Source organism: Homalodisca vitripennis, chromosome 2 (assembly GCF_021130785.1).
Source record: "Homalodisca vitripennis isolate AUS2020 chromosome 2, UT_GWSS_2.1, whole genome shotgun sequence".
In the NCBI taxonomy this organism is placed as follows: Eukaryota; Metazoa; Arthropoda; class Insecta; order Hemiptera; family Cicadellidae; genus Homalodisca; species Homalodisca vitripennis.
In genome coordinates this window covers 57284593-57304604 of record NC_060208.1, presented here as the reverse complement: position 1 = coordinate 57304604, position 20012 = coordinate 57284593, and the positions used below count along the sequence as shown (strand labels likewise).

At 34.1% G+C, this 20012-nt stretch overlaps 1 protein-coding gene across 4 annotated transcripts in view; it reads right to left on the bottom strand.

The window, feature by feature from the left end:
* Nucleotides 1-411: 411 nt before the first annotated feature.
* Nucleotides 412-20012, bottom strand: part of LOC124354008 — a 66538-nt gene continuing 46937 nt past the window's right edge. For 2 of the 4 annotated variants that reach the window (XM_046804126.1, XM_046804127.1), the window contains exons 6-7: nucleotides 19653-19740; nucleotides 4887-5023 (exon numbers count right to left, since the gene is read on the bottom strand). In XM_046804126.1, coding sequence (XP_046660082.1) covers nucleotides 19662-19740 — 79 coding nt within the window. In that variant the 3' untranslated portion in view covers nucleotides 4887-5023; nucleotides 19653-19661. Of the gene's footprint in view, nucleotides 5024-19652; nucleotides 19741-20012 lie in introns of all 4 variants that reach the window. The other 2 variants (XM_046804124.1, XM_046804125.1) reach the window with 1 other exon arrangement.

Below are 20012 nucleotides of genomic sequence, written 5' to 3'. Positions count from 1 at the left end.
TAGCAGCAAACAGTGAAGGCAAAGACTGTACATTTAAAAAAGTATTTGAGGTAATATTAAACGTTTTGTAAAATGTGTATCAAATATTTTATTTAAAAACATGCTAATCCAACCTACAAATTAAAATTTTTCTACTTGTGTTGATCACATAAGGTGATGATGGTAAAAGGGAGGCGCGACTAAATGTCAGTGTACTAAGGGAGGCCACAAAGCCTGAAAGGTTGAGAAACCCTATGCTACTGAATTATGGGTGAACAGTACTTTCCAAATGTGCCTTTCTTTTCTCATAAACAAGGACCTTATTTCAGTTTGAATGTCTACTTATTAAACAATACATGTGCTTCTTTTGGCATGTGACATTGGAAGAGGGATTAGAAATTAATATATTGCATGTACCAATAAAACACAGAGTACTAATATAAAAGTGTATTAAAAAAATAGACAAAGCGTGCTTGCTCAGCAAGACAAAAATGTCAAAACATTCAACGAAAGTTAAAATCACAACCAAATCAAAAACAGTGCTCTCAATCTAAGACTATCAATACAACAAGAAAAAAGTATTATAAAAATCTCATACAGTAAGTGATGTCATGAAGTACAAGTACTTTGACTATACAGTCATTTTAAATAAAAAAAATAAACAATAGATTTTGTTTACCACAGTATTTGAACATGAGTTTTGATTGCTTTGGTAAAATTCAACATTGCTTACACAGTCTTCATTGAAGTTTTTATGTATTGCCAAATTATATTTATTTATTAGTAAAAAATATTCATTGTTTAGTTATAATTTTAAACATTTAACTTTAAACACACAATACAAGCTTATTAGATAGATGAGTTAATATTAGCTTAATATTTTTTCATACTTTGTAACCACTTGAATTTAATTACATATATTGAATTATATGTAACAATAAATCAAACTTGATTAAACTATCATATTACCTGTGGATACCTTAGCAATAAAAGACAATTATACTACAATATACAACAAATATGTTACTATAATAGAATTTTATTGGAGTTTTAAACCTTAAGAATTGACAACTGTTACTTTATATTTATTTTTTGCTGCCACATTTTCCTTAACAATATCATTTTGTAACTAAAGAATTAATTTTAACAAGTCTGATTACAAATAAAATATTTAAAAACAAATATTGAGATCAGTTTTTACACTTTAATGTACATTTATATTAATATAAATTCAAACATTATAAAATCTTTATTACTTTTAAAAGGTTTTTAATACAAAAAATCTTTAAAACGTTGATGGAAGAATGAAAAAAATAACAGGAAAAATAGGGATTCAGAAAAGATAAAATTAATGTCACATTACTCAAAATACTACTCATTATTTGAACAGCTTCACTACAGTAATACTTAAAATTACTATTATATCTTTAAATTGGAATAATTAAATATAATTACTTCATGCTTAATATAAATAAGTAATCTAAATATATTATATACTGGCTTGTTGTTTTACAGAACTAGTAAGTACGAAACCAATTATTTTCAAGAATGTTTATCTTGTACAAAAATCAATAGCAAAATGCCCGTAATAATGTAAGGCAACAAAATTAAATCCATTATATTAGCTCAAGGCTATATTTGTTGTTCTCAAATGTATACAATAGTCTAATAATGGATTAAAAACAGTAGCAAGTAAAATTTTGAGCAGAACTTTTAAGTTTATAGGATTAGAAAGATGAACGGAAATTACGTAACTAGTAAACAATAATGATGTCAAAGATGAGCAATAAAATTTAAAATTCGGCTGGTATTTATTGGTGCCTTTAGTGTTCTTGGACGGTAAAGCATAAGATACGCCAACTCCAAACAGTTTCTATCTAAAATTAAAGTTTGTGCCATAATTTCAAGTTAGAATTGTTACAACTACAATGATTAAACTGGATCTACTTCACTGTAAAAAGTGGTAACGAATGTATTAATCAACATCAATTTATTAAATAGTTCTAAACATGAAAAATCCTATGCCTAGATACTTTATTTTCGATGCCTTGTATATACATACACATTTTATATAAATAATGAATACGATTAGTGAAATAAAATTCTAATGTCATAAAAAGCAAATAAATATTTTTAGTTTAAGATTTATTGTAACTTTGAAGAGTAATATATAAAAATATTTTTCTATATACTATAATACAACATGTACGTAATATTAAATAAATGTACCTCAATGGTTACAAGCACAATTATTCGTGTCAATGCCTTTGACACAGTGTTATGATACTCAAGGATCTTAAGTTATTTCTAAAAGCATTAAATGTCTGTTTTGAATAATAACAATGCCCATACCATATAATATCCACCATAATATCAAAGCATAATTCTTTTAGGATTTATTATTCACACTCATTTATGTACCAAGTAAGCTGTTCCATACAGCATACATAACATAGCTCTCCATAAGTAACCTCAGTTTTCGTATAGAGCTTGAAATGGGTCGATTTAAAAATGCATGTACATAATAGGTGAATCTTTGTTTTACTGTAGAGTTGAATATAAGTTAATTTAACAACAGTATAAAATTTATGTCCTGAATAGCCCTTGTATTTTACATATGGTTTATGGATAAAATGTGTTAATCAATAATGTATCTGTACTTATCATGTATGTGCTCAGTGTATGTTCAGTGTTCAATAAACAACACTACTCAGCAGTATTCATTAATGGTTTTGATTTCCTATTTAAAAACAAATAATGCATGAATTTTCTACCATTCTAGACATGTGTAGTACATTTAGAAAGTTACCACGCATAATAAAAATATGTAACTGCCAAAAGTTTATGCAGTGAACAGACAATAATAATTGTGCTTTTAGCCACCACCTTTATTAAATTAGATTATTTTAAACTAGCAAAAAATACATTAAAGTTGCTAGTTTCAGAATGACACTGTTACAAAACAGCTTCACATTGCCTTTATATGTTCAATTTTGGACCTTAAATTGTCTCATGCTTCTACTGCAATACCATTTATTTGGTAAATGGGAAAGAGTCCAGCAATATTGTGGTAATTTGGACAAAACAATTAAATTAATAAATTAGATTTTTATTTCAGTATATTATTTATTAAAAATTTTTATTTGTATTCGTGGAATTGCAAAAAATATTACCTTTTCTAAACATATACGTATGTACAGGCTTTAAACAAATTGCATATTTTTGTTTGGACTAAAGTAAAACCATCTAAGTTATTCAATCAGTAAAAATACTGATATCTTAAAAATCAGTTAATCAACCCTTTGAGTGATAAACAACAATATGTTATTGTGGCACAATTAGTTTTTTTAAGGTACCACTTTCATTCAACTATATCTTAAAATGGAAAAAACAAATGTTCTATCCTTGAATAGTTATATATAATTGATTACTTGTACAATTTATTAGCATTTTATAAAATATGTCTGCAATGAATTGAATTATTTTTAATGAGTAGCATATTTTATGATACAGTTTATTATTGTGATTGGTGATCATAGATGTTTTATTATGTGTGGACTGATTACTACATTTAGCATAATGTAATTTACATTCAGCATTAGTAGCAACAAATGTCCAGATTTTACCAATTAAGATTTTTTTTAATTAGCAAGAAAAGCAGTACAACGTTTGCCAATTTCTAAGATTGGCTACTTTTGATTACGTAAATGATATTCTTTTATATTTATATACTGTATAATTACACAAATATATTTGATATTTTCAACATTTGTCCAAAACATATACTTTTAAATAAATTGCAATTATCTGAGAGGTTTTAAATTAGGATATCTTTTTGAAAAACGTATTTTGTGATTGCTTAGTATAGTATTTCTTATTATTATCTTTTGTATTTTCAAAAGATGAATGCAAATTGTTTATACCTACATAATTATACAAGTTATAAAAATATCATTAAGTCCATTATAAAAATATCATTAAAATTCCAGGTCTGTAACTTGCAATTCTATATGGTTTTATGGATTATTTAGTAAAATCTTTCAAATTTGTTATTTGTACATTAGTATAAGAGAAACTATTTTACTGACCCTAGATCATTCCATTTAAAACAAGAAATCATTTAAGACTCAAAGGGTAATAGTAAATACACTGTTGTAGACATGGATGTTATAAAATTCGATGTCAGTAAAAAATCTCGAGAAATGCATATAAATACCATATATTTACACGTTTTTTAGGAATATACTTTTATGACGGTAATTAATATAAATAAAATTAGTATGAGACAATTAAAAATTTTTCTAAAATTTGAAAATTCTTGTTTATATGTAACTGAAAAAAATTAATTTACAGATCCTACTAGGATCCTACTATAAGAATCCAATAACCCTATTCAAAAACAGAAATACTACGCAGTTAAATTAACTCAGCTAAAATACCAGACACTATGATACCAGATCAACATGACAAGGATAAAAAAGGAACATAAACACTTTTAATATATATTTAAGCTGCTAAAAATTTAAACATTATTGAGTAAATAATCAAATAAATCCATCTATAACTGAACAACACGAGATTCTAAAGATTTAATAAAATAAATAGAGAAGAGACAAACATTACAACAAATTTACAAAACTATAAAAAAACTTAGTCTACACACAGTTAAAACAATTCCACAGTTCGATTACGCTACGTCAGTCGTAAAGTTAGGTGAAACATTTGAGTCTGTCCTTACAAGGCCGACTCCGTTAGTTCTTGGTCCGAAGTAGAGGAATGTGATAAAGTCGGAGACGATTCTAGAAGGGAGGATCGGATTGAGTCAGTGGGCGAATAAAAGTCTGCAGAACTGAATGAGGAACGGAGTGAAGGGGTTATGTCCTCTTGGGACGCCAACGGAGCTCGGGATGTCTGTCGGTTACGGTAGCGAATAACCGGGAGAGAGTTGCGTCTCTGCACACGCCGACTCTCCCTTCCCTTCTCTCCCACCTCTGCAGTCTCCTTTCCCTCCTCCACTCTCTCCCCGCTTACGGACTGTGCTCGGCTGAAAGAGTTATATGTTATTAATTGTGGATCTGCATCAATGTGGTGTTAGATTCTTAACAACTATCAAAGGCTCTGTTGACATTTCTTATCTTATTTCAATTCATTCAGTTGCACAATGAAAGTTTGCTTTGTAAGTGAAATATTTAGCTCATCAACAATTTGTAGAAAACTTGGGAGGAAAATTAGTTCAAGACTAATAGGGTAAGTAAAAGATTAGGTTCAATATATTCTTTTCACATTGCCTACTGCAAAAGAAAAGTTGTGGAAAATAGAAGAAGAAAGGATAATTACTGAAAACGGGGCAGTATTACTTGTGTTGTTCACCCAAATCCATAAGTGGGAATGATTGATGATTAGTCTCTTTCAAATAGCATATTCATGTGGTTGTCTTAGAAATTCTAGCTAGTGATTCTGCTTAGAACCAGAAATGTGAGGCAAATGTTGAGGACAATACAAATCAGCAAGTGTTGCTAGCAAACAGGTATTAATTACATTATTCATCCCATAAGATGCCATAGGGATGTTGCTATCTCTTAGTGACAGTGTGTACTGTTAACACACAAGAACTTCATACACTTGCAACTTAAGCCAAGACATATCCTTGGTTTAAAATTTATAATTCATAATTGCTATGATAATAGGTTTGAATTTCTTCTTTTAATCAGGGATACTCCATATCAAATGATGGACTTAACCTGATAACGTGTGGGCACAGCATATGCGTTACTTTATGATGACCGTATCTGAGGACGTATTTGGCCAGATTATTGTTAAATAAAAATGCACAAAACTCTTACACATAAAATATATTTCTACATTGCCATTATTGGTATACTAAGATCGTAAAAAATTAGGAATGTACTGTGATTGGATCACCCGTGATGATTGAAATGTATAAACTATACGTAACATCAATGTATCAGAGTAAAATTAGATCTTACAACTAGCCTACATCAAATGCAATGCTTGCTCATATTGGGTGAGATTGCAATTACTGGTGCTCTTGTTTGGTGCACTTTGTTAATAGATTAATATGAAGAGGACAATTTATTTTCAGTTGTTAAGTTTTAAATATAAATTTCCATTACAGTCGACTCTCGATAACTCGAACCTCAATAAGTCGAATTCTTTGATAACTCGAATTTTTTTCCGTTCCCTTGAGAAAACCTGCCTAAGTCGAAAAAAAAAAAAAAACGATGCGTAACTCGAATTAATTTTGCACCCGAATTTTACCTCAATAACCCGAAGTGATAGAAAAATTACCTCTATAACTCGAAGTTCATTAGATATGTCGAAGTCTTTAAATACATTACCTCTACAACTCGAAATTTTCAGATCAACCCTCGCTAACTAGAAGCTGTGCTGTTTTTACAGCGAACCTGTGTTAGGTCATAGACCTAGCCGAACAGGTCTGGACATGTCGCTGAATTGTCCGACTGTCTGCCAAACGTCAGTGCCGTGTGCAGTCAGTTCCCACGCATTTAGTTAATAGAGTGGCACGTTCTCATTCCCGGTCTAACCCTGTTTTGCGTTTAGTGAATGTGAGTGACTACAGTACAGCATGAGTGACAACGTGAGCACTAGAAAAGTGAAAACTTTGAATATAGGGGACAAGTTGAAGATAATAAAGTTATTGGGTGAAGGGAAAAGGAAAAAGAAAGACATTGCCGCAGACAATGTACATTACAGTACATACCTACATTAGTTTTGTAAAGGATGTAGGGAATAAAAAACATAGTTTATTTGTACCTCTATAATTCGAATTTTATTTTGTTTACCTCTGTAAGTTGAATTTAGTGAAATATTACCTCTATAACTCGAACTATTCTTAAGTCGAACTATACGTAACTCGAAGAAAACAGCCGTTCCCTTGAAATTCGAGTTATCGAGAGTCGACTGTACATGTAAGAGAGTGATAGGCCTGGTCTGCCTAAAGTAGCAGTAGAATATACTATATCTAAAATTCTTTACTGATTATGTTTGGCTGAGCATTAGCAAGCCTATCACCTGAGAGACTGAAAAAAATGTTATTTCATCCATCTGACCATAAGATATCTCGAGAACGAACTGACCTATAGGCTGGCTTGTTCAAGCCTGCTAGTTAAGATTTTAAGACTGTAATTTCTACAGCAATATAGATATCTAAAAACTGATTATCATTGGTAATTCAGAGAATGAGCGTGTTAAATTAATGTCCCATGTGACCTCCTTCCTGTAGGTTCTTTCCAAATCGAAGACCTCATGATAGTCGACGCTATAATAAACAAAACCTTTGTAGGTACCAAACCCTTCCGACAATTAATGCTGTTTCTATCCATCCAATTAATTTAATTTTTAACAACCAAATTTTTATATTGGCTACAAGGAACATCATAATGTATTGGGTTCAAATTTGAACATGTCAATAGGAATAGGACATTGCAACAGCGTTATAACATAAAATAATATAATTTTACCATTAAGTCATACATTATGTTTTTTCTCTCAAATATACTTTACAGTACATTTTTATTCACTCTTTTGCATAATAAAAATGTATGTATATTATATTTACATCTAACTCTCTTAATTTGAGAAGTAAAATATAATTTTAAAAAAATAATTAGATATAGGTGTTCTGTAATAAATCAAGTCTCTATATATTAATTAAACTAAGATTATTGGGTTTTTAGCACATACTGCATTTGTTCCAGTTTTGTAGGATTCTATTCAACATTAAAAAACCGTATTTTAGAGTTTTTTAATGATATCTCTAATGAAGAATTGGATGTTTCCTGTTAAGTGATTAAGGGCTCTATTGGACAAGGCGATAAACTAGTGATATAAATAATGGAGAGGAACTTCATAATGAAGAAAACAGTGATTGAGAGCAGAGTGCAGTTGCTAATCTTGATTACAAAATTGCTGTCACTGCTGTCTTGCTGAATAAGTTGATTACCAAAAGCCCAAATCCTGGCTACTTAAGTAGGAATAATTTTTTTTGGAACATGCAACCAGTATATAGACATAACTCTAGAGTAAAGAAAATAAAATATTGTTACTCAATTTCCTGAACCAGTAAGGGAGGCAAGGGCTGTTAAGGATGAGATTTCCAGCTGGAAACTTTTTTCCTGGATGATTATGGATTATACAAGCATGGAAATTGGTAGCATTCAGGAAAACTATAGTAAAGTGACCCTAAAGAAACTGATTGTCTTGAGATTCAAGCTTTTCTAGGCTTACATTTTTAGCAGTTGTAGTACAGCTACAATCTAGGAATATTTTAGACCTCTGGAAAAACTATGGTTTAGGAGTAGAAATATTTAGATTGACAATATGTTTTTATGGTGTTACTGATATGAACAGTCAACAGAAAACCTGTAGACAAACTTCACTATCTTTGCTGATACTACTAATGTTAAAACCCAGCTTATAGATGTTTGAAACAAGCCAAAATCTGGTTCTCTATAAATAACTAATGATTGAATGAAAGTAAGACTGGACACATACTATTCTCACTAGAACATAATACAGGCATTTTGTTTGATTTGTATTTTTATCCTGTCAAGCCGTTGGGTATATATCCTGACACTAAACTGAGCTGGGACACACATGTTAACAATATTTACAAAGAACTATCTAGAACAACTTTTCACTTAAGAAAGTTTAGATCATGTATTAGTTTGCAAATTTTGTTAATGGTCTATTTTAAGCTGTTTCATTTGTAAATTAAATATGGTGTACGACTTTCGAACAACTCACGTACAGCCAAAAAGTTTGGCAAATAAAAGGCAATAAGAGCTATCAGTGATTTGTCAGCTTCCAACTCTTGTAAAGTAATTCCCCAGATCTGGCCTCCTGTGACTTTCTCTTGTTCCCACAACTGAAGAAACCCATGAAAGGATGATGCTGCACTATAATTGGCAAGATAAAGACAGCATCGAAGGAGAAGCACAAAAAGAACATTGGCACAAGTGTATAATATCTAATGGGAATTACTATGAAGGGAAAAATTGATATTAATGAATAAATAAGTTAAATAGTTTTTGCAAAAAAACAAAAGCTGCAATATTTTTTGACCAGATTTTAGAACATGTTAAAGAACATTTAATTATGTTTAATAACCACTGTTTTTTCAAGTTATGAGACCACACAATGCCTTAATTTAGCAATCCCAAATCTTAGGTTGAATAAGATTCATAATAGTTTTAAATTTCAACAATACACTTTTTTTAACAAGTTACCATTAGCAATAAGACATTAATTTGTTTTACTTAATAACTAATAAAGAATCTGAATCTGAATTACTGCATAAGAGAGCTATTCAATGATTGGTAGAACACTGTCTGTCTAACGGCAGTCACAGTGTTTTGTAACTGCAGATGAGACGTTGTGAAACTTCAGAGGTCCTTCAGACGTAATGGTACATCTGATAATTTCTTCACATCAATTTCATTGATTGATGAACTACTTAAGAAGTGGCTACCGATAGTGGGAACTTCACATAAGAACAAACTGGAACTGCTAGCCATCCTAGTTTCAAATACCAGTTGTACATTGTACAGTTTCATTTTCAAGTTAAATTAAATTTGACTGTGGTTTCTTATCAGTGTAAAAAGTCCAAAATTGTGCTGTACTGTCAAGTATGCATCACTAGGACATTATTGACGAGGACACAGGTAATTCTTGTACGCTAGAAATAGTAACATTCTACAGGGTGGAAAAAAAGTATGGAAACGCTTTCACTAATTTTGTATGGCTTCACTTATACAAATTAAATTTTGTACATCACCACTTGTATTAAGAACCTAGTTTTTGAGACCAGTGGGGACATTTTATCTTTTCAGGGGGACGGCCCGTGAGGAGTCGGACGAAAATCTTAAATGTAAGCATAGGCCGGGTTTGGTATCAAATTAAAGGTCTAGTAAAGAGAAACTCATTACCGCAAACCGCACTTAAAAAGGTTGACCCTATCCAGAGTACGGGCCGTTTGAATTTCATAAGTAACGTTTGATTAATTATTATTTCTCCGCAATTTCACAGTCTCAAGTAAACTGTTCTGACTGAAAATGACACTTTATGGAACACAATTATCCAAAAGAATTAAATTAAAAATTATCTATGTATTACAAAAAATAACCATACCTTTTAAATGAGGTGCTCAAACTGCTCTCCGAACACTTGTTGGCAATGAGCTAGTCTATTATAAAAACCTACTGCAGTCACAATTTGAAGCATCTCGGGTGTAATTCTTCTTGCTTCTTCTAATAAACGATTTGCCAGCTCCTCAATGTTGGCTGGTTTAGTTTTATACACATTATCTTTTAAGAAGCCCCACAAAAAGAAATCTAGTGGATTAAGATCCGGTGATCTAGCCGGCCACTCAACGGTACCCCTGCGACCAATCCAACGGTTAGGAAACACTTCATCTAACAGATTGCGCACCCGCAAACAGTAATGGGGCGGTGCTCCATCTTGCTGAAACCATACTGCATTAAAATTTGCCCCAAGAAGAGCACGCACTGCTGTCAAAATGTTATTTGTCAACATATTGAAATAAATTTCGCCTGTTAGATTTCCATCTATCACAAACGGTCCTACAATGTTATTGTTTATTATTCCAGCCCACATATTCACTTTCTGAGGCCTTTGTGTGTGGCCTTCTATCATCCAGTGTGGATTATGGTCGGCCCAGTAACGGCAATTATGCCTATTTTAACTTGTCCATTAACAAAGAATGTAGCTTCATCTGAAAACAATATCGAACTTAAAAATTTTTGAATTTTGTCACACTTTCTCATCATTATTTCGCAAAATTCAGTCCTTCGATCAAAATCATCCTCTGCAAGTTCTTGGGTTAGGGTTACTTTAAAAGGGTTATGCTTGTTTTTGTGTAAAACATTCAACACTGAGGTATGGCTCATATCAAGATCTTCTGCAGCCACTCTGGCCGAGGTGCTGGGATTTTCAACAAATGTTTGGAGTACATCCAAAGGTTTTTGTTCATTTGTAGCCGATTTAGGCCTGCCACTTCTTTCGCGATCTTTGACTGTTCTAGTTTCTTCAAATCTTTTTACTGTCTTAAACACTGTTGACTTACTAATTGGGGGTCTATCAAGAAAAGCGTCATTAAACAAATGCGCTGTTTCTTCATAGGGACGAACTAGATATCCATACCCACGCATCATAAGCAGCGTGATTCTCTCAAACTCACTAAGTGACATTGCTTTTAAAACTAGTAGAATAAAATGTAAACACTTAAGTAAAAAAATGTATAACTATCGCAGTACCTTCTAGTGAAGACTTTCAACTTTATTATAACGTAGACTAAAAACCAAGCTGATATTAAAAATACAAAACTGTGGAGTTTTGCTGTGACAGTACTGTTTGTATTGCCTAAACCAGTTTATGTTTGCCTGAGATAAAAGGGCTGGAGGGACTGGACCTTGACCTCATGTTGATAAGGAGTTATGGTGGTATTATTGAATACTCTCAGTTTCTTGAAGACAAGACAGGAAAACCCCTATTTACTGTTATCCAACAAATGTAGAGGTAAAAAAAATAATTTTTTGTTGGAAATTGTTTTTCAAATTTACATAACCGACATAAAACATACTACTGAAAGTAAATTAGTTACTTCACAAGACAAAATTACTAAATTTCTTTGTCATGAAATTCATACGGCCCGTACTCTGGATAGGGTCAACCTTTTTAAGTGCGGTTTGCGGTAATGAGTTTCTCTTTACTAGACCTTTAATTTGATACCAAACTCGGCCTATGCTTACATTTAAGATTTTCGTCCGACTCCTCACGGGCCGTCCCCCTGAAAAGATAAAATGTCCCCACTGGTCTCAAAAACTAGGTTCTTAATACAAGTGGTGATGTACAAAATTTAATTTGTATAAGTGAAGCCATACAAAATTAGTGAAAGCGTTTCCATACTTTTTTTCCACCCTGTATAACTCTACTACATATGGGGTAGACATGAATGATGGTTTATAGAAGAAATATTCTGTATGATGGAACTCAAGCAGGAGACCACTAGCTCTGCTTTACTTCTTGCTAAATGTAGGCGGAGTAAATGCATACATAATTTTCAAGCTTAATACTTGAGAAAGAAAGATCTCCACAGTGTATATTTGTCAACACTTGGGTGAAATCTTTTGTTGGACCACATGGCAAGGTGAGTTTATGATCCAGTATCCCATTCATGGTAAAGTCACAAATCTGTGAAATCATGACTCTGGAATACCAAAATCCCCAGCAACGACTGGCTGATGTAAGTGAAGGCTGTTTGTGACGTTGGCCATCAAAGAAGAACGAAAAACAAAAACACGTACTTTGTGCAACAAAAGGATATGCAAGGACATATGTCTTTAAAGTGCAAAGGGCATTCAATGGGAAATTAAGAAAATGACATTAGCAAATAAACATTGATTGATAGCATTGTTTCAGAGACACATTAACGATCTGAATTTATTATATCAAGCATGTAAAATAAATTGTATTCCCATAACAGCAAAATAAGTTGAAGTTCATATACGTTTTTAAATTATCACCAAAATAAACGAAAAAAAAAAAAAAAAAACAAACAAACAAACAGGGAATCCCTGCAAATTACAATACCTAGATTTACCAAGCTCCTCTTTTACTGAATGGTCTTACAAAATGTTATAGATTTACACAAAATCAACCTAAAACAAAACAATTAAGAATATCTATTCATAAATAATAAATCTATCGTGCACGATGATCAAATTGAGGTAATCCCCACTGTGCATGTACATATAGTACAAAAACATATACATACGGTCTCATGTTAACACTAGGATCATCATCACTATGTGTTTGTCTGGTGTTAATACTAGGATCATCTACAGTATGTGTGTAGTCCGATGTTAACAATAGGATCATCATCACTATGTGTATGGTCTAGTGTTAATACTAGGATCATCTACAATATGTGTGTAGTCTGATGTTAACAATAGGATCATCATCACTATGTGTATGGTCTAGTGTTAATACTAGGATCATCTACAATATGTGTGTAGTCTGATGTTAACAATAGGATCATCATCACTATGTGTATGGTCTAGTGTTAATACTAGGATCATCTACAATATGTGTGTAGTCTGATGTTAACTAGGATCATCATCACTATGTGTATGGTCTAATCATCTAAAATATGTGTGTATGTTAACATGATGTGTTCATCGTGTGTAGTCTGATGTTAACAATAGGATCATCATCACTATGTGTGTAGTGTTAATACTAGGATCATCTACAATAAGTGTAGTCTGATGTTAACAATAGGATCATCATCACTATGTGTATGGTCTAGTGTTAATACTAGGATCATCTACAATATGTGTGTAGTATGATGTTAACACTAGGATCATCATCACTATGTGTATGGTCTAGTGTTAATACTAGGATCATCTAAAATATGTGTGTAGTCTGATGTTAACAATAGGATCATCATCACTATGTGTATGGTCTAGTGTTAATACTAGGATCATCTACAATATGTGTGTAGTCTGATGTTAACACTAGAATCATCATCACTTTGTGTATGGTCTTTAATTTTTATTTTTATTTTTTTATTTTATTTTATTTTATTTTTTTATTTTATTTTATTTTATTTTACATTTCAACGGACATCTCCATTTTTACAGTTTTGAACATAATAATTAAAACAATGAAAGTAAACAACCACAGTGACAAATAGAGCAATAACGATTAATAAACTATTTAAGTGACGAAACGGATATAAACTATGAATGACAATAACGTAATTAATTATTAGTGTACCGTGATTTGAACTATGGAAAACAACGAACAATAACAGCAATAAATTAGCACGAAACAATGAGAATAAACAAGATTAGACAAGAAATAACAAGACACAATATATAAATAACAGCAATGAGAGACGTACAGATAAAGTGTAAGAACGAATGTCTTCCCTCATTGTGCAACTCCTAGGCAGATAACTCATGCAGATCGGCGATCTTCCTCTTGAGCACTGGTATTACTGTCCACAAAAAAGTCAACGATGTCGGCGACGTTATTACAGAACTCTGAAGTCGGTACATCGTATCGTTTGCTGCGTAGTTTGGTTGCGATGTTGCTGCCTAGCGAACAGGTTCTCTGGAGCGAGTGGCTGAAGGGGCCCTGAAGAGGATCTGGCTCAGCATATCGGGACAGTCGATCTTGCCGTTAAGGATCTTTGACAGCAGTACAACGTCAGCGGAGAATCTGCGATCCGCAAGAGTCAGGAGTCCCAGATCACGAGACACTTCCCCGATGGGAACCTGACGATAGAGAAGACCACTCCTGACACCCACTATTCGAATAAATCTTCTTTGAATAGTCTCTAGTTCATCTATGAGAAACTTCTGGTGGGGGTTCCACACTGGAGAGCCATATTCAAGGATTTGGGCGTACCAAAGCACAATACAACGTTTTTTAAAGCCGTGTCACTTAAGCCTTTTGAGAATCGGGAGACAAATCCAAGCATTTTTGTTTGCTCTGCTGCAAATGTTTCGCACATGCAACTCAGGATTCAGTGAAGGTACTAATGTAATACCAAGATCTTTTACCTGCAGTACACGAGTTAAGGGCTCCCTGCGTATATTGTACTCATGGACAACGGGGGAGAGATTCCGATGGAAGGTCATCACTTGGCATTTCTTAGTGTTGAGTTTCATTTTGTTTCTCTTCGCACCAGCGGTCGATCGCACAAAAGATCTTCCTGGATTCGTAGGCAGTCCTCTTCAGTGGATACGATGGAAAACAGTTTCACATCATCAGCAAACAGAAGTGAGTCGCATTGTAGAGCCTCAGGAAGGTCATTTTATGAAGAGTGAAAAGAGATAGGTCCCAACAGCGATCCTTGGGGAAACTCCAGAGTATGAAATGAATTCTGATGAAGTGGGCCGAAGCAAACTTGATGAATGAACGCCGGTTTGAGAGGTAGCTTGTCAGCCACTTAATTTCCGTGCTTCCAAATCCTTGATCAAAGCAATTTTCTCAAAAGTAGTGTGTGGTCTACTGTGTCGAAAGCCTTGGAGAAATCCAGATATATGGCATCTAACTGATTATTGACGGTGAAGGCTTCATGTATTTTGGACTGAAAATAACGTTAAGTTCGACACAGTAGACCTCCCACTCATGAAACCATGCTGCTGTGGGCAGATTAAGCCAGCCAGTTTATGCTTTATACGGTCAAGAAAGAGGTCCTCAAAAACTTTGGCAATAGCTGGCAAAATCGAGATTGGTCTATAGTTAGCAACATCTTCAATGGCCCCATTTTTGTGAGGGGAACAACGTAGGCTAATTTTAAAGATTCTGGGAAGACACCAGATGACAGTGACGCATTGAATAGATCACAAATTGGTCCCCGCCAACAGACCACTGCAATGTTTCAAAACCATCGGGGGAATTTCATCAGGACCCCATCCTTTGGTCTCATCGAGCTTCCTCAGCTTGCTCAATACTTCTTGGTGTGAGATTCTTGAAAAAATGGAGTTTCCAAAGTGGTCACCACTAACAGTATAAATATCTCCGTGGGCTTCGTATACACTGAGGAGAAAAAATCCCTGAACAGTTTCGCACATCCCTTGAGGTTCCTTTGATTCGATGTCGTTGTAAAACATGCGTGAGGGCAGCGAGGAAGAGTTTCTAATAGCGTTAACGTGGCTCCAGAAGAAACGAAGGTTCACGGATACTCCCTGATCCACTTTGTCTAAGTACTGACGGTAGTCTCTCTCTTCGCAGATAACTTACAAGACGCTCTCATATTGGAGAAACGAAGGTAATTGCAGGCTGTCGGTCGCTCCTTATACTGTCTGTGTAGAGTTTTTTTTGCAATTACCAGATCTTTTGTTTCGGCAGAGAACCATCTGGGAAATGGTGAGACACCAACTCTTCTCAATGGTGAGTTCAGCCTGACTGCTTCAGCGATCGTAGAAAGGAATTTTTTCGGTTGCTTCATTGAGATCAGTGGAATTCAGGACGGCTGTGAAGTCTACGACTGAGAGGGAATTGTAAGTTTCCCAAAGATTGCATCTTTTAAAGTCAGGCTTAAAGTGTTTGGTGGTGCAACCCCTGGTGTTTCTGTTGCTGCAGTGCAAGATAATGGACAGTGGAGGGTGGTGCCTCTCCTCCGCAGGCAGAAGCGCATCAATTTCTAGAGATACGATAGTGGTTTTTTATTTGTGCATAAAACTAGATCCAACAGGACTCCTCTTCCGTTGTAAATAGAATTAACTTGTTGAAGGTCGTATAGCTCCATGAGAGATAGCATCACTCTGGAGGCAGGAGTGTGAACACAATTTAGAGGATCTGCCCAATCCACACCGGGTAAGTTGAAATCCCCGATTACAATAATTTCGTGGAATTCATGTTCTGTAGACACCTCTTCAATGGACGATAGAAGACTGTTGTAACTGGACACATGCTGTTGAGGAGGGATATAGCAAACTACTAGGAGCCAGGAAATGCCCTTAAAGGGCTCAATCTTTACCAGCAAATGCTCAATATTGCTCACACCAGACAATAGCCGGGTTGATGCAATGTTGTTTTTTAATAGCAACCATGACTCCACCCTTACAGGATTTGGAGCTGGTTAAATGCGATCTGTCGCAACGATAAGAGGTATAGTTACTAGGAGATATTTCGACATCATGTATGTCATCGGAGAGATTTGTTTCAGTGATAATTATCAAATCAAATTTGGATGTGGCTATGGATAATTTTAGTTCTTCCAGTTTGCTTCTTAAAACCATTAGCGTTTTGGTAATAAGCTAAGAGATGTCTATTGATCGAAGCTAGTTTTTTGAGGATTGCACAATTTTAGGGGTTCCATTCTGATATTTTATGGTGAGGTTTCTTTCACCAGCCTTTGATCTAGTGTCGAGAGTGTTTTCTGAGTTCAGCCAAATAAGACCTTTCCATTTGCGTGCGATCGCGGGGATACATCAATTTTGCAACCTGGGAAGATTTCTTTACAGGAGTCTGGATGGAAATTTTTAAAAAAGGAAATGGCATCTTTTGCGTCCTTGAATGCTACTTTAACTGGGCGTGATTTATCTGGCGACTGCTTCCCAATCCTGATTACTTTGGTCACTTGAAGGTTAGATAAATTAAGGGACTGAAAAATAGAATTAAACTGATCCGTTATCTTGGTTCAACCCTTGCCCTTGCATCCCTGCCATTAGGCTCTGGAATTCCGTTGTATAATAGCATTTTTGGCACGCTGGGATCGATCATTGAACTTCACTGATGATAGACTCAGGGTTGTTTGATTTAATTTTCTTTAATAGATTCCACTGCAGATATTAAATTGTCTATTTTTGCTTCGTTCGCTGAGACTCGCGGTTCAAGCATAGAAATCTGTTTTTTGATAAGTCCAATATCTGTTTTTATTTCCCCGATGCCCTCTGTGACTTCTGTTATTTTTCCTATTTGATCGGACCAACTATCAATCTTATTCATGAGCTATTAAGACTAGATGTCAAAACTACGATAGGATCCTCAAGAAATGGCACGCAGTCCACTCGGTTACAAAGCCATCTCTTGTTCGTAATCTTTGCAGAATTGGGTATAGTCAGCCTTTTGACATATTTACGCAAGCTCGATGAAACCAGCGGCTGCATTTTTGATTTGCATGCGATCCCCTCCTCCGAATCTAGAACCTGTTTCATACAAACTTTACAGGTGGTTGCAGTACTAGCCATTTTACTGGGAAAATAAACAGACGTTTCCAATAATAAAGGACGGGTGTGTATTTGAACGATGCAAATCCAGAACTTCCTCAACAGCTGCTCAGTCCACCGCCGAGAAAGCCAGATTATAAAAAATGTTTATAGTGATGACACTGAAGACGCTGTGTGATTCAGAAGGCTGTGGATGAGAAGTCGCGCAGCGTAGGTTCCTCTATGGATGACGTCATTAGCATGTATACACAGATGTTTGTTGACAGGTTCGTTAGATGTTTTGTTTATTACATACAAAAGTTGGTTTATTAAAATGCGTTTAGCAACGGATTTGGAAGATGGTGGGGTGTTCACATAAATACACGATACTCACTGCTATGAGATAGTGTGAAGTTCGATGAGTAAAGTGGATTACGGCAGCCAGAAACACAGGTAAATTAACGAAAATCACAGACACATTTCCGAGCAAACAATCACGTCAGCTGTTATATGGTAATGGTCTAGTGTTAATACTAGGATCATCTACAATATGTGTGTAGTCTGATGTTAACAATAGGATCATCATCACTATGTGTATGGTCTAGTGTTAATACTAGGATCATCTACAATATGTGTGTAGTCTGATGTTAACACTAGAATCATCATCACTTTGTGTATGGTCTAGTGTTAATACTAGGATCATCTACAACATCTGTGTAGTCTCATGTTAAAAATAGGATCATCATCACTTATATTGCCTCAATTACATTGTCATTGTCTGCTAAATTACCTTTATCCATGATCATCATCCTCCGAACTAGCCCAGTATTTATAGTTACATTATTCATCCCTAGGATGACTATCACTTTAATTACCTCTATTGTCATTGTCCTCTTAATTACACCCATGGTTATCATCTACTCAGTCATCCCTATGAAAGGTTGATCACTTTAAATACCTTCATGGTCACCATTCCCTAAATTACCTGATTGGTTATCATCCTTTTGATCATACCTAGGATCATCATCACTTTAATAATTTCAATAATAACTGGCCTCTTAGTTACACTCTTTTAGTTATCATCCTCTTAAATACTCTGGATAATTAAATAATATTATAAGTTTTGTGCATAATTTTAATCAAATTATCTTTATAAATTGTTAAAATTAAACTTTTTAGGCATATGAAATCACAGGAATACAATGAAGCAACGAATAATAGCATGTACTTAGAAAAGAATTCTTATCGTCAAGCAACATTAAAGAATCTTTATGGTAACGATAGTAGTTATGTACTGTATTACGTACTAGACAGGCGTGTACAAGAAAATGTAAAACCAAGGTGATGTAAGGGCTAAGGTCGGAATGCATCATGTTTATAGTCATCACAGCTTGTAATGAGTAGTTATGACTGTTAACGTGTACAGACAGCACTAAGTGGCAATGAATAGTAGTACTTGTCTCTTATTGAGATGAAGGACTTGTCAGCAATCTGATAATGTTATGAAACTAACTGCAATAGTTCTATGGTCTATGGTATAGTCTATGGTTCTTTCACATTAGCCACTATTTTACAGAACATAAAAGTTGTAATGTGAACAATAAATATTCATTTCATTAATTTATAACAATACTTGTGTTCGTAGAAGCCTCAAACCTTTCTTATATCTTGCAATTTATTAGTAAACAGCTTAAGGTGTTATGAACAATACGATCTTCATTTAACTATCAATTTCAAATGACGTACAAATTTAATACAAGACAAAAATTAAATATTACACATTTTTCACAAATACCTTATAGTTCTATAAACTATATATTTTGGGAAAAAGGATGGAAATGAGCATCTATATAGAAATCCTACACTTCCCTGAAACAAATATGACTTAATGTGGCAATTTCTACCTTTTCACTTAGGTTAGGCTGGTCAGCTTTTTGAGACTGGTTTTACCTGCACAACTTAGGCGTCCTCTGCATGGCTCAGGGGCCTCAGGACGATCCTAGGATCCGACTCCAGCATTCGCTCGCTCTCGTCAGTGCTAATAACACGACAGTCCACACAAGCAGTTAGTTACATGTTAGACAACACAACAAAATAAACTGTCACCAACTTGTTATTTGATATTGGTTAATAGGTAAAATAAACAAGCATCATCAGCTATTTTTATTGGTTTTAAATAAATATGAGTTATTTTTGAGTCAACTGGAAATACCACAACACTAAATATAATATCAATTTCAAAACTATTTATAAATTAGTTATATTATTGAAGAATCAGATTATTTGACACGCATTTGCACTAAGGATGTT